The sequence below is a fragment of the Neofelis nebulosa genome, chromosome 4 (assembly GCF_028018385.1).
Source record: "Neofelis nebulosa isolate mNeoNeb1 chromosome 4, mNeoNeb1.pri, whole genome shotgun sequence".
Classification (NCBI taxonomy): domain Eukaryota; kingdom Metazoa; phylum Chordata; class Mammalia; order Carnivora; family Felidae; genus Neofelis; species Neofelis nebulosa.
This window is the reverse complement of record NC_080785.1, coordinates 159224069-159237781: the sequence shown is the minus strand read 5'-3', so window position 1 is coordinate 159237781 and position 13713 is coordinate 159224069. Positions and strand designations below refer to the sequence as shown.

General features: G+C 43.3%; 2 protein-coding genes across 2 annotated transcripts; one reads left to right on the top strand and one right to left on the bottom strand.

Annotated features, from left to right (window-relative positions):
* The first annotated feature begins 2311 nt into the window (after positions 1 to 2311).
* Positions 2312 to 3340, top strand: LOC131508491 (olfactory receptor-like protein OLF4). Its single transcript, XM_058723523.1, is given in 3 exon segments — positions 2312 to 2723; positions 2726 to 2837; positions 2839 to 3340. Coding segments are annotated over 3 exon segments (1026 nt in total).
* Positions 3341 to 12151: 8811 nt separating this feature from the next.
* LOC131510496 (olfactory receptor-like protein OLF4) lies at positions 12152 to 13165 on the bottom strand. Its single transcript, XM_058727684.1, has one exon. It carries the CDS (start codon positions 13163 to 13165, stop codon positions 12152 to 12154), a length of 1014 nt encoding a protein of 337 aa, XP_058583667.1.
* Between the last annotated feature and the right edge of the window lie 548 nt (positions 13166 to 13713).

Below are 13713 nucleotides of genomic sequence, written 5' to 3'. Positions count from 1 at the left end.
TTTTCTTCTACGTGCGTCCACTCTTCCTTCTCCTCAAAACTACCTCATGGACTTGTCTCCAACCGACTAGGGAAAGGCTGATTCTTTATCTCAATGTCTGCATAATGTTTCATGATACAGCTGTGCTACTCACACTTGGAAAGCTTTTCCTAGCTTTTCTCGATGCATTGCTATTATGACAATTCTACAAAAATATTTTCAGATTGTTATGTGAAAAATCTGGTTCTCCACTGGAGGAAACACTGTCCCTCAGGGGGACACGACTTATTTGGATGTCACATGTTGGGGGGGGGGGGGTCTCAGGAAGGGCCAGGGATGCTCTAAACACGTTCAAAGCCCAGGACACACAGCACAGAGACCAGTCTGGATCAGAACGTCAAGGGTGCCAGGACTGAGAATCTCTGAGTTAAAGCATATCTGTGTTTTCACATTTGTAGCTGTCTTCAGGTTGTTTTCACAACATCGCAGTGGTTCCCATTCCTCCCAGAAAAATTAGAGAATCTCTTGTTTCTACCTGTTTAAAAATTTCAACCCAGTCAGCTCAAGAGATCTTGTTTTCTTCAACCGTTACTGAATTTGAGCCAATATGTACATATTTGATCACCAGGTTCATTGTTACATGTCTATTGTTATTATATGTCCATAAAGTCTATGTCTATTCCGCAGCTAGCAGCATTTCAATTTCACAGATTATCGTTTATTGCCTTGGGTTGGATATTATGTCCACAAAATGATTTAAATTTTATATACCTAAATATATCCATCTTCTTACTTCTGATTTTCCTGCCTTAATTACAATGATTTTGCTCACCTGTCACTTGTATCTGCGTTTTTATTCATGTTCACTGAAAATGTACTGTTTCCATTTACTTCAAGATCTCTAATCCCTCTGAATTGTTAAAATGTGAGTACTAGGGAGACTTTATTTTCTTTCAGATGGATAGCCACCTGTGCCAGCCTTTAGGAAACAACCTTCACCAACTAAATTGGAATACAGTGGTGCCTGGGTGGCTCAGTCCGTTGAGCATCTGACTCTTGCTTTCGACTCAGGTCATGATATCATGGTTTGTGAGATCAAACCATGCATCAGTGTCCATGCCGAGCATGGAGCCTGCATGGGATTTTCTGTATTATAAAAGGCTGATGGGTGTGCATCTGACTTCGGCTCAGGTCATGATCTCGCGGTCTGTGAGTTCGAGCCCCGCGTCGGGCTCTGTGCTGACATCTCGGAGCCTGGAGCCTGCTGCGGATTCTGTGTCTCCCTCTCTCTCCTCCCGTCCCCCACTCACACTCTGTCTCTCTCTCTCTCTCTCTCTCTCTCTCTCTCTCAATAATAAATAAACATTAAAAACTTCAAATACAGGTAAGAAAATGAACATGCCAGTCTGACTTGTCAATGTTATTTCTTCACGGGACACTTGTTCATTGGAATTCAGGTAACATTTTACATTGTTTAGGGGAATGATTATGGATCTGGCCAGCTTGAGTTATACTCCCTCCAAACTTAATCACGGGGGCTGGGGGTGAGAAGTCATGGTAAGAACACAGCCAGAGAAACAATCATTTGTGGTGTGTGTGTGTGTGTGTGTGTGTGTGTGTGCATGCTTTTTGGAGTGGGATTCATCCTCAGAACAGGGGTACACGGTCTAATATGTTCTAAGGTGAATACAGAAGCCAGAACTCAATCAACACACAGTACTCAGGAGGGCTCGATGTCAATTTACAGGAGACTTCGCAAGTAGAGTCTAAAATACAAGCAGCACATAGTGTGAGTGAGTGACTCTGTTTTCTTGCGGGTTAACCAGCAGCGCCCATTTCCTTGAAATTGCCTCACACCGTCTCTGATTTCCCTCCTGTTCACTCCCCTTCCTACACATGCTTCCTGTTTGGGACCCAAATAGCTCAAAGTAGGATCATCCTCGGGCCTTAGCAGAGGCCATTCGCTCAGCCAGCACACACTTCCCCAGAGATGCCGTGGCTCCCGCCTTCCTTTCCCTGAGGTCTCCATTCAGATGTCGCCTTGTTCACTGTTCTTGACTGAACACCAATTACAAAATAACACTTGTATTCACGCTCTCCTTTATACCTACTCTTGTTCTCTTCACAGCACTTGACACCCTCTGATGTCCTATTGATATTTTTATTTCCTTCTGTTCATTCTCCATCACTGGATTATACTGGCTTTTGATTTCCCGGACTCATTGCCTAGACAAGGCCTGGAATATGTTTGACCCTCACTACAACTTCTTGACAGCAAAATATAAATCGTAGCATTGCAACAATGTGAGTGATGCTGTTCAGGTGAAAATTAATGATGTCTCCCATCGTCTTTCCTCGTGGTCAGTGCAACCTCATGGAACCAGGAAATGATACACGGATATCAGAATTTCTGCTTCTGAGATTTTCAGAGGGTCCAGAACTGCAGCCCCTCGTATTTGGGCTTTTCCTCTCCATGTACCTGATCACTGTGTTTGGCAACCTGCTCATCCTCCTGGCCGTCAGCTCTGACTCCCGCCTCCACACACCCATGTACTTCTTCCTGGCCAACCTGTCCTTTGTAGACATCTGCTTCACCTCCACCACCGTCCCGAAGATGCTCTGGAACATCCAGACCCAGAGCAAAGTCATAACCTATGAGGACTGCATCACACAGGTGAACTTTTTCATAATCTTTTCAGGATTGGACATCTGCCTCCTGGCCATTATGGCCTATGACAGGTTTGTGGCATCTGTCACCCCCTGCAATACACGGTCATCATGAGCCCCCGGCTCTGTGCCCTGCTGGTCCTGGTGTCCTGGATCACAAGTGTCCTGCATTCCTTGTTGCAAACTTCAATGGTTGCGGCTGTCCTTCTGGACAGGCTTGGAAATCCCCCATTTTTCCTGTGAACTCAATCAGATGATCCAACTTGCCTGTTCTGACACCTTTCTTAATAACTTGGTGATGTACTTTGCAACTATCCTAGTGGGTGGCGGTCCTTTCGTTGGGATCCTTTACTCTTACTCCAAGATACTTTCCTCCATACGTGGGATCTCATCAGCTCAGGGCAAGTCTAAAGCATTTTCCACCTGTGCATCTCACCTCTCGGTTGTCTCCTTATTTTATTGTACTGGCCTGGGGGTGTACCTCAGCTCTGCTGCTACCCAGGGCTCACGGTCAAGTGCCACAGCCTCGGTGATGTACACGGTGGTCACGCCCATGCTGAACCCCTTCATCTACAGCCTGAGGAACAAAGACATAAAGAGGGCTCTGAAGAGATTCTCTGCAATGGCAGTTAGAAAAGGTCCAATTGTCCTGCGGTTGAAGAATTTCCCAGGATTGCAAGCCTCAAAGTCTTAGCTCAGAAATTGTGTTTTGTTTTTTTAAGCAGATTGTAGACATAGAGTTTGTGTCTCTCATTTATTTCCCAGAATTTTTATTTTTTCAACCACTCAGTACAATTTAGTTCCTCATTTTAGTAAGTTTTTCCCTCTCTGTGATCCAACCTTTTTCCCTTCATCTTTTTCTTTTATTTCTAAATTGATTCGCAAGCTGTGATATGAGAAAATTAGGAGTTCTCATTTGTCTCATGGAACTGCCTGGATTCCTTAAGAATAATTTCTTCACAGGGGCACCTGGGTGGCTCAGTTGGTTTAGCATCTCACTTCGGCTCATGTTCCTGGTGCCTGAGTTCGAGCCCCGCATTGGGCTCTGTGCTGAGAGCTCAGAGCCTGGAGCCTGTTTCAGATTTGTGTCTCTCCCTTTGTCTCCACCCCCCCCCCCCACTCATGTTTCGTCTCTGTCTCTCTCCCTCAAAAAATAAAAAAAATATATTAAAAAATTTTTAAAGAAATAAGAATAATTTCTTCACCAATGACAGAATCACTCCACATAATAATGTTTTTAGATTTACTAAAAGAATAGTGATTTGTTACCTCTCTGTTGGAATAAATTCAATTTGGCAAATAGGCCATTTCTATTCCATTCTATTCTATTCTATTCTATTCTAACTCTGAGACCACAGTTTTTCATTTTGAGTCTGTCATTCCTTTATCACTGCCTTAACTGTTTTTCCTGATGAACAAACCAGTGTGTTTCATAATGGGCCATTAGCTTTTTTCTCTGAATTAGGATTCTGTTCTTTTCTCAGGCTCTATGTCCCCAGTGCTTACATTAGTCACTGGCAAAACTGATTATCAAAAACTTGTCTACCAGTGGAGTCTACACGGAAACAGAAATTCAAAAAAGTAGAATGACTTAATACGGCCTTGGAGTCAAAGATGACCTCGACTATGATAAAGCAAATTTTAAATTCTCCTTTGTATTACTATGCTCTACATTTCTTCTCAAGCTGTACATCTCTCAATCAAGTATGGAATAGCAGTGGCAGTGTTTAAGGGGATTTATTCGCTGGGGTGAATGATTGGTTACTTATTGCCGTCAAAAGACTTATAAATAAAAACAATAAAATGGTCCTGAAAGAAATTAAAGAATACATAAATACATGGGATGGCCTCCTGTGCTCATGCTTGGAAGATTTTTTATTTAATTTTAGGATGGTTTTAAAAATGTTTTCCAAGCATACCCCATTTTTGTTATTTTGAAATTATCATTGAATCTGTAGATCTTCGGGGTAGTATTGCCATCTTAACAACTTTAATTCTAACTTAAATTTCTCCTAACGAGGGACCACAGCTTTGCTCTCATTCTGGGCTCCACATCCAGGACCAGTGGCATCAAACCCACCAGGGAGCTTGTTAGAGAAGCAGGGTCCTCGGGGCCCCTGGAGACCTGAGGAATCAGAATTTGCATTTCAACTACAGTCCCTGGGGAATTGTGTGCACAGTGAAGTGGAGAAACCTTAGTGTGGAACAGGTTTCCTCACCTTCTCGCCATTGACCCTTGGAGCTGCATAACTATTTTTGTCAAGGGCTGTCCTGCGGCTGAAGGTATACAGAAGCACCTCTTCAGACATGGACAGAAATCCCAAGAGCAACTCTGGTTGGGAACCACTTCCCAGAGTTTCAGAACCGGAAACATCCCGACATCATTGCAATGAAGACTACATGCTGATCGGTTTGGCCTTTGAGCAGCACATTGAGTTCCTCTGAGCCCATTTCTACAATAGCGAATACAGCTCATGAAAGTACTAATCATAGATGGTACTTTTGTCAAAATTAAACCATAGAATCCCTTTAGGGTGCTAAGCTAGTCTATGCTGCAGAAAATCGAAATGTATCTCTTATAGTTAATAAATACTTCATCATGAGGGAGTAAATGATGACTCTTAAGTTGTGATCTAATAATGAAATTCCTCATTGTTTCTGCTAAACTGTTACACAGCCAAAGGTTAGTACCCCAACTTGTTAAATTTTATTTATTGAAATTCAAGGATCCAAGAAGCTCAGAGGGTCCCCGAGGGACTGTGACGAACAGTAGTAACCTCCTCGCTTCTGGCAGCTTTGCACCCGACCACCTCCCCTGATGCCCAGCAAAACCTATGTGAGAACACATTTACGTCCCCCCAAAGATGAAAGTGCTGAAATCTTCCTAATGTCAAACACCTTACATACGGCGGGGCCAAGGGAAAAAATGAGCAAGGGGATAAGCCAACACTTCTTCACAAAAGGAAGCGCACGTGATTGGCTGCCAGGTGCGCAGTTACAAGGTCAACCACGGAAGACTTCATTTCACATGCCTCTGGCATCATTACTTGGGCAATTCGTCCTCATGGGGGCTGACAGCAGGTGAGGGCAGCCCTGTTATCCCTTTTGCTTTTTAATGTTTATTTCTTTCAGAGAGAGAGCACAAGCAGGGGAGGGAGGGTGAGAGAGAGAGAGCACAAAGCAGGGGAGGGACAGAGAGAGTCCCAAGCAGGCTCCATGCTATCAGCACAGAGCCCAACATGGGGCTGGATCTCACGAACGGTGAGATCTGAGCTGAGCCGAAACCAAGAAGAGGTCTCCTAACCCACTGAGCCACCCAGGCGCTCGTCTCCCTTCCCTATGTGAGGTCCTCTCATCGATACACTTAGACTCTGGGTATTGGTGTCTTTTTCACAAACCCAAGGGGCACCTCGAATCCTCATTCTGCATGTCAGCCACTGGACAGAGGCTTCCCCAGACCATGCTCTGTAAATACTCCCGACATCAGGACACTCCAGATTTGTACCAAATAACTTGCTTCATATGATTATGCTTGACCGCATGATGCCATCCGTATATTTATATTTTTCTTCTCTGTCCTTGGTGCTACACAGAACATACGCTGGTGAAGGGATTTCACCTTCTTTGTTCACTTTTGTTTTTGTCACAAATGTGTGTGAATATATGGTTAGTATGAAAACCCCAAGGGTATGAAAAATTATACAATTTAAAAAATAAGGGATAATGAAACTAGGTTAAAATGACTAGTTTCCAAACAACTGTCCACAGAAATTTATGAGAAAACTAAAAACTAACTGAAATTGGCTCTAAAAAAGAAATTGTTAACGATATCAACATGGATTCATAACTAAATTGTCAATGGCCTACACACGAAAAAAATGTAATATATAATGTTCCTACAATGCTCGGTTTGTATTTGTGGGATGACTCAGAAATTAGGTCTCAAAGTATAAGGACATTGACCATATGGCAAGGTTGCACTTCATTTCATTGGAAAAGGTTGAATTGCTAAATAACATCTAGAATAAAGGGATGTCTAAACTAATACTGGCCTCAGTGGATATCTGTCTGGAAGAATATGAAACTGGTCCTCTCCCGCAGACACGTTACCAACATCAGAGGGATTGTGACCTCAGTGTAAGTGTAACCATACAATATAGCAGAACATCAAGGAAACTACATACAACGTTCACAGGTGAGCAAAACCACTAAATAAAGCCATAATCTCAGAAGTAGGAAGATAGATTTATTTAAATAAAATTAAAAAATTTTATGATCAAAATATGTTGCAAAAATCAATTGAGAAACAATGATCTCAGGAAATCGTTTGAAATGTTGATAATGTTTTAAAAATAAAAGAGAGAGAGACAGAAAATAACCTATGGGCATATAATAATAATAAAACCAATCAGAATGGTCAACAAACATATGACCTTGGCTGAAACTGAGGGATGGTTTAGGAAAATAACAAGAACTGTCTCTCACCCAGCAGCCAGGAAAAAAACTTACAGGACTGTTACACTGTTTGTGCTGGAAACTTTCAAATAGGAGCCAAAGGGTTATTCTGAATTTGTTGGCATAAGAGTAAGTGTTACAAGGTTGAAGGCAGAACCTGAAAGCAGCTGTATTACGTACTGATACTGACATTCTTTCACCAGGAGTTTCCCAGTCTCTGCACCCATCCTGCCCAGAGCCTGCCCTGTGGTGGGGAGCGTCCTGTGCCCTGTAGGATGTTCAGAGCATCCGTGACCTCTCCAGCATGACAGACAAAGTGTCTCCAGACATTGATCAATGTCCCCTGGGGGACAAAATTATACTCCATTAGAAACACACATTGAATTTAACACTCTCAACATAGTTTTTCTAGCATGGCCATAATAGCAATTGAATGATATAGAATAAGAAAGATCTTCAAAAGTGTGAACGGCAGTCATTCGGGCGAAACTGACATTAGCACTGAATAAATACATTATAACTTAATTAAGCGAGCAAACACACAGACACAGCGATATGCTCTGGGCTAAATTGGATTGGCCCTCAGGAGATGACATTTAGTGTTCTCGACTTCCACACTCTCTGACCCTCTCATCCACGGACTATGAGGCTGAGTTGTCTGACAGGAAGGTCTCCTTGTGGAAGTCTGAATCCCTCCCTGGATGCTGAATTTCTCCCTGGATGCTAGATTATAGATCATTTTCTCCTCAATGGAGAAAGCAGGAAGGTCAGAGACGCATCAGCCCCCAGCCATTATTAGTACTCAGAACAAAGAGACGAAAACCACACCCACTCCTGTCTAAGGTTGCACACACTGACAGACAGGAGACTAGGAGGTATTTTCGGCACCCTGTATCTGCTCGTTAGGTACATGTCTCTCTTCTTACTCCAGCATGGCTCCCAAGTGGACAACCCTTTGGCACACAAAGGACATTTCTCTAATGAATCTCTGATCCCCAGAGACCAGTTTGGAAGTAGTAACTCCAGTTAGGTTTTTTGTTCTTCCTTTTCCATGAATGTGACCCCTTCCTGATGAGTAAACTCACAGCACCACTGTGAGTTACAGTTTCCTCCAGGTCTATGTATATGGGATCAATTCCTTGATTTCTCTTTCTGTTGCTTCATTATTGCTGTATAGAAATGCAACCGATTTCTGTACATTGATCTTCTATCCTGCAAAAATTCTTAACAAGATACTAGCAAATTGAATTCAACAGTATATCCAAAGAATTATTCACCATGATCACATGGGATTCATTCCTGAGCTGCAAGTCTGGTTCAATGTTTGCAAATCGATGTGATACATCACATTAATAGAAGAAAGAACAAGAACCATATCATCCTGTCAGTGGATGCAGAAAAAGCATTCGACAGAATACAGAATCTTTCTTGATAAAAATCCTCAAGAAAGTCGGGATAGAAGGAACATACCTTAACACCATAAAAGCCGTACCAAAAAAGGCCCACAGCTACTATCACCCTCCATGGGAAAAGACTGAGAGCTTTCCCCCTAAGATCAGCAGCATGACGGGGATGTCCACTCTCACCGCTGCTGTTTAACATAGTGTTGGGAGTCCTAGCCTCAGCAATCAGACAACAAAATGAAATAAAGGCATCCAAATTGGCAAAGAAGTCAAACTTTCACTTTTTGCAGAGGACATGATACTCTACATGGAAAACTGGAAAGACTCCACCAAAAAACTGCTAGAGCTGATACATGAACTCAGCAAAGTCTCAGGATGCTTGAATGTTTAGAAGTTACCTAACATCACGGCACTGAGCCCTGCATCAGGGCTGACACTGTGGAGCCTTCTTGGGATTCTCCCTGTCTCTGCCCCTCCCCCATCTCTCTCTCTCTCTCAAAATAAATAAACTTAGAAAAGAAACTCTCCAACAAAGCAGTTAAAGCTTATGTGACAGTATTACAATATACACAAATAGAAACTTGAAATATCTCCTGTTCATTTGCGTGTGGCTCCTTTAATTCACCAAAGCGCACACTTTACATAATGCAGGTTATAGTGTGTAATTACACTCCGATGATTGAATTCAGTGGAAAAAATTCTAATGGGGCATGGCTGAGGTTAGGATCTAGAGAACGGGTAGCTGATTCTCACTTAAGAGAGCTGGGAGATCGCACTTCTAATGGGGAAGGACGCCAAATGTTAATATGGATGTATGAACGATGGAATTACATTTAAGTAATTCACATAATAAAGCAGTTTGTTTCCATAAAGAAAAGATTAACCTCCATACGGGAACTGTATCTGACCATAAATTGGTTGAAGACAGAAGAGCACTACAGCCAAGCTCAACACCACGCATAAGCCTGAGAAACACAATGTAGAGACTCACACCTGACCCCAGACCCACGAGGAGCCCAGCAGAGATCAGAAACGCTCCCCTGCACATGATTCCATTTGATTGTAAAGGTATTATGATATGTCATTTGACAAGGACCGCCTGTTATACAGCAGTAGCTGACTGACACAATAACCCAACGAGCAGACCTTAGACACTTAGAAGATGTGCTGATTTTTATTTGTGGCAAATGATCTGACGTTGAGGAGAGCACTCATGATCGTTCTGTGATTCAAGTTTATTTCCCACGACGTTACGAACAAGTGGGCTCCCTTCTGGGTAACTGGGAGAGTTTGAAGGACATGCACGTTTGTGCAGAAGAACTGGGGACCCTGAGCCACATGCCAGCAGGACACCCAGCTCTCGTGTGAAGCATCCTCTGGTCGTGCAGGTGAGAGAGATTTCAGAGCGGGACGGAGGCACGAAAGGGGTGGGGCTGATACTGTTCATTTGCCATCATTTGTGACAAATACTGGGAAAAGGAACCTATTTCATGCGACGGTAGGAAGACTCATGATAGTAGGTAGCGTTGCAAAGCTTTCAGAAGAAACGGGAAGCGAATTCGGAGATAAAACAGAAGACACTAAGCAACCCCTTACCTCAGTCAACAAACCACCTCAGCTGCGGACAAAAGCCTCCATGCTTCAATAAATAGAGGCAGCGCATGAAAAAGAAATATTTTCCATAGGAACACAATGGGTGTTTTGCCTCCTCGGGTTTATGGTCTCCTCTGACACCAAGAACATATTAGATCAATCTGTTTATTCCAATTTGTCTTTCCATGTTGACTCCACGGGGAGGTACAGATTTACTCATCAGTTTTTGCCAGTGGCTATGATAAGCCTCTGGACGTCGGGCTGAATAACAGAAAAACAACAACAACAACAACAGAGTCCAGTTATGAGACACAGAAGCCTGTTTGTACAGTCATTGCCTGACATTAGGCTTTTGATTTCTGAGGCATCCATTTCAAAGACCACCATTCATATTAACACATTGGCAGGCGTATGATTCAGTTACTATACAATCATGCAGGCCCCCCCTCCCACAAATCCCCCCATTAGAAAGCCCTGGTAATCTAGGCAACAACTGTGAGTGACCCCACTTTTCCCGTTCGGTGCCCACATTCCATTACTGGGCTTTTTGTCTGGTCTTTGCTGTTGTTATTTTTGAGTACTGGGGGATAATATTCTATTATTCCTTTTCTTTAACTGTTTACATGCGTGTAGTTGACACACGATGTTACCTTAGTTTCAGGTCTGCAATACAGTGATTCAACTTCTCTGTACTTTATGCGGGGCTCACACAGGTGTACTGAAACCTGTCCCATTATACCCCTAGTACATCATCGATGACTATATTCCACACACTGTGTCTTCCATTCTCATTATTTATCATTCCATACCTCCATTCCCCCTCTCCTTGGCCCATTCGGCCCATCCTCTAACTCCACTCGTGTTTTAAATTCATCCATAAAAAATGAGCCCAGAAAAATATAGTCACTCCACCCATGAACCCCCAAGAGCCAGATCCTTCATAGTGCTCTCTTTCTTTCCCTGTTAAAGTCTCTCCCTCTCTGAGACCTCCTTGAATGGCCTTTGGGAATCCCATGTGCCCTCAGCGTTTGTGAGTAATGAACCTTGTGTTTTTAGAGTTCCCAGATGGGTGTTGTGGAGGTGTGCCTTGCAATCACAGTAGGTACCCCAAGGGCCAGTGCAGTCACAGCATAGGCTCTGGTCAGGGAAATGTCTGTGGGAATGTTCATGGGCATAGGTGAGTGCCTGGGCTTTCCTACCTTAGACATCGATGTCAATAGCCTGACATTTAGCCTGTTCATTTTAAGGAACACTGTTAGAGTCCACATTCTCAGGAAGAGTAGTTAAGGTAATGATATAAAAAGATTGACAGACTCAAGGTGAACACTGTGGTTTTGTATTCTCCCGGACAACAGAATTATGTAAAGAGCTTAGTGGCCAACTGTAGTTTTCTCCCATATGAGGAATGATTATTCTTTTGGGAAATCTTGGGGAAATCTACTTGGCATGATAGAAGTCATTTGAAATGAAAATATTTTTAAGAAATCCAACTTCTGAAAAATAAAATAGAATCGAGAGGGAGGCAAACCATAAGAGACTCTTAATGATAGGGAAGAAAGTGAGGGTTGCTGGAGGGAGGTGAGTGGGGGATGGGTTAAATGTGTGATGGGCATGAACGAGGGCACTTGTAATGAGTGGTAGGTGTTGCATGTAAATGATGAATCACTAAGTTCTACTCCTGAAACCAATACTACACTATATGTTAACTAACATGAATTTAAATAAAATCTTGGAAAGAAAAAGAAAAAGAAATCCAACTTTCCCATTGTAAGATACAGAAATTTCTAGGCCTTTGTGACCCAAGGATGGGGAAAACATTGGGAACGTATGAAAATGGACAAAGGATAAACTGTACATCAGACAGAGCAGAAGCTTAATAAAATGATTTACTGAAATGTATAGAGAAGTTGAAATCAAACAAATGGAAATTCCAGGAAAGAAATAGAAAGATCAGATTCCACTTCCACAGCCTGATCAAGGGATAGCAGCTCCTGTCTCTGAGGCTCTGAGCCCTGCAATCAGGGGCACATCTTCAGCCCCAGGACAATTGGCCCTTACGTCCCTGGAACCCCAACGATGCTTTTCAGAGCCCTCTTTATGTCTCTGTTCCTCAGGCTGTAGATGAAGGGGTTCAGCATGGGCGTGACCACCGTGTACATCACCGAGGCTGTGGCACTTGACCGTGAGCTCTGGGTAGCAGCAGAGCTGAGGTACACTCCTAGGACTGTACAGTAAAATAAGGAGACAACGGAGAGGTGAGATGCACAGGTGGAAAATGCTTTATACTTGCCCTGAGCTGATGAGATCCCACGTATGGAGGAAACTATCTTAGAGTAAGAGTAAAGGATCCCGGCCAGGGAAGCACCACCCAGCAGCACAGCTGCAAGATACATCACCAAGTTATTAATAGAGGTGTCAGAACAGGCAAGTTGGATCATCTGACTGAGTTCACAGAAAAAGTGGGGGATTTCCAAGGTTGTACAGAAGGACAGCCCCAACACCATTAAGGTTTGTAACAAGGAGTTCAGGACACACATGATCCAGGACACCAGAACCAGCAGTCCACAGAGCCGGGGATTCATGATGACCATGTAGTGTAGGGGGTGACAGATGGCCACAAAGCGGTCATAGGCCATCACTGTCAGAAGAAAGATGTCTAATCCTGCAAAGAGCAGGAAAAAATACATCTGTGTGATGCAGTTCTCATAGGTTATGACTTTGCTCTGGGTCTGGATGTTCCAGAGCATCTTTGGGACGGTGGTGGAGGTGACACAGATGTCACCAAAGGACAGGTTGGCCAGGAAGAAGTACATGGGCGTGTGGAGGTGGGAGTCAGAGCTGACGGCCCGGAGGATGAGCAGGTTCCCAAACACAGTGATCAGGTACATGGAGAGGAAAAGCCCAAATATGAGGGGCTGCAGTGCTGGTCTCTCTGAAAATCCCAGAAGAAAAAATTCTGAAATTTGTGTATCATTTCCTGGATTCATGTGCTGGAGGTGACTACCAGGGAACAACAAAAAAAAAATAACATGACTGATTTTCTCAATAATGAACATTGCAAATATCATTGAAATTCTACAATTCTTATTTTGCATTCAAAAGTGAATATCCATCATTTTTGTATGGAACTTGTCCCCGCTCAACATCTCCATGCCAGCTCTGAATAGGTATTCACTTCCCACACTTAACATTTTCCCCAAGTGCTCGTATTTTCTATACTTTTAATGAGGAATTCTGTCACCCGTTTGAGGAATAACCTTGAGCACTGACTAACCTTCATGCAAAGTGTATAAGTGTCTAGAAACAAAAGCCTGGAGGGTTCAGTGATGGAGAAAGGGGATAAGCAAATGAGACCAGATAAAATATCAAGGGTGACAGGTGCTGTGAAGAAAAACAAAGCCTGTGTAAAGGGAAGCGTGGATGGAGGGATGGTTCTTCCTGGTTGTTCGGGCACACCGGCACACATGTAAACAGAGCCCTCGAGGAGACAGGAGACACAAGGTCCTCTGGGGAAGAGCGTGCCCATCGGAGGGAACTATGAGTGCGACCGTTCTGAGGAAAGACGTGGGTTTTTCTAAATTAATTTTTTAAAGCATGAGGGTGGTCGACACACCAG

Coding starts and splice junctions, on each gene's coding strand:
- LOC131510496 (XM_058727684.1), bottom strand. CDS start 13,165: ATGATATTTGCAATGTTCATTATTGAGAAAATCAGTCATGTTATTTTT.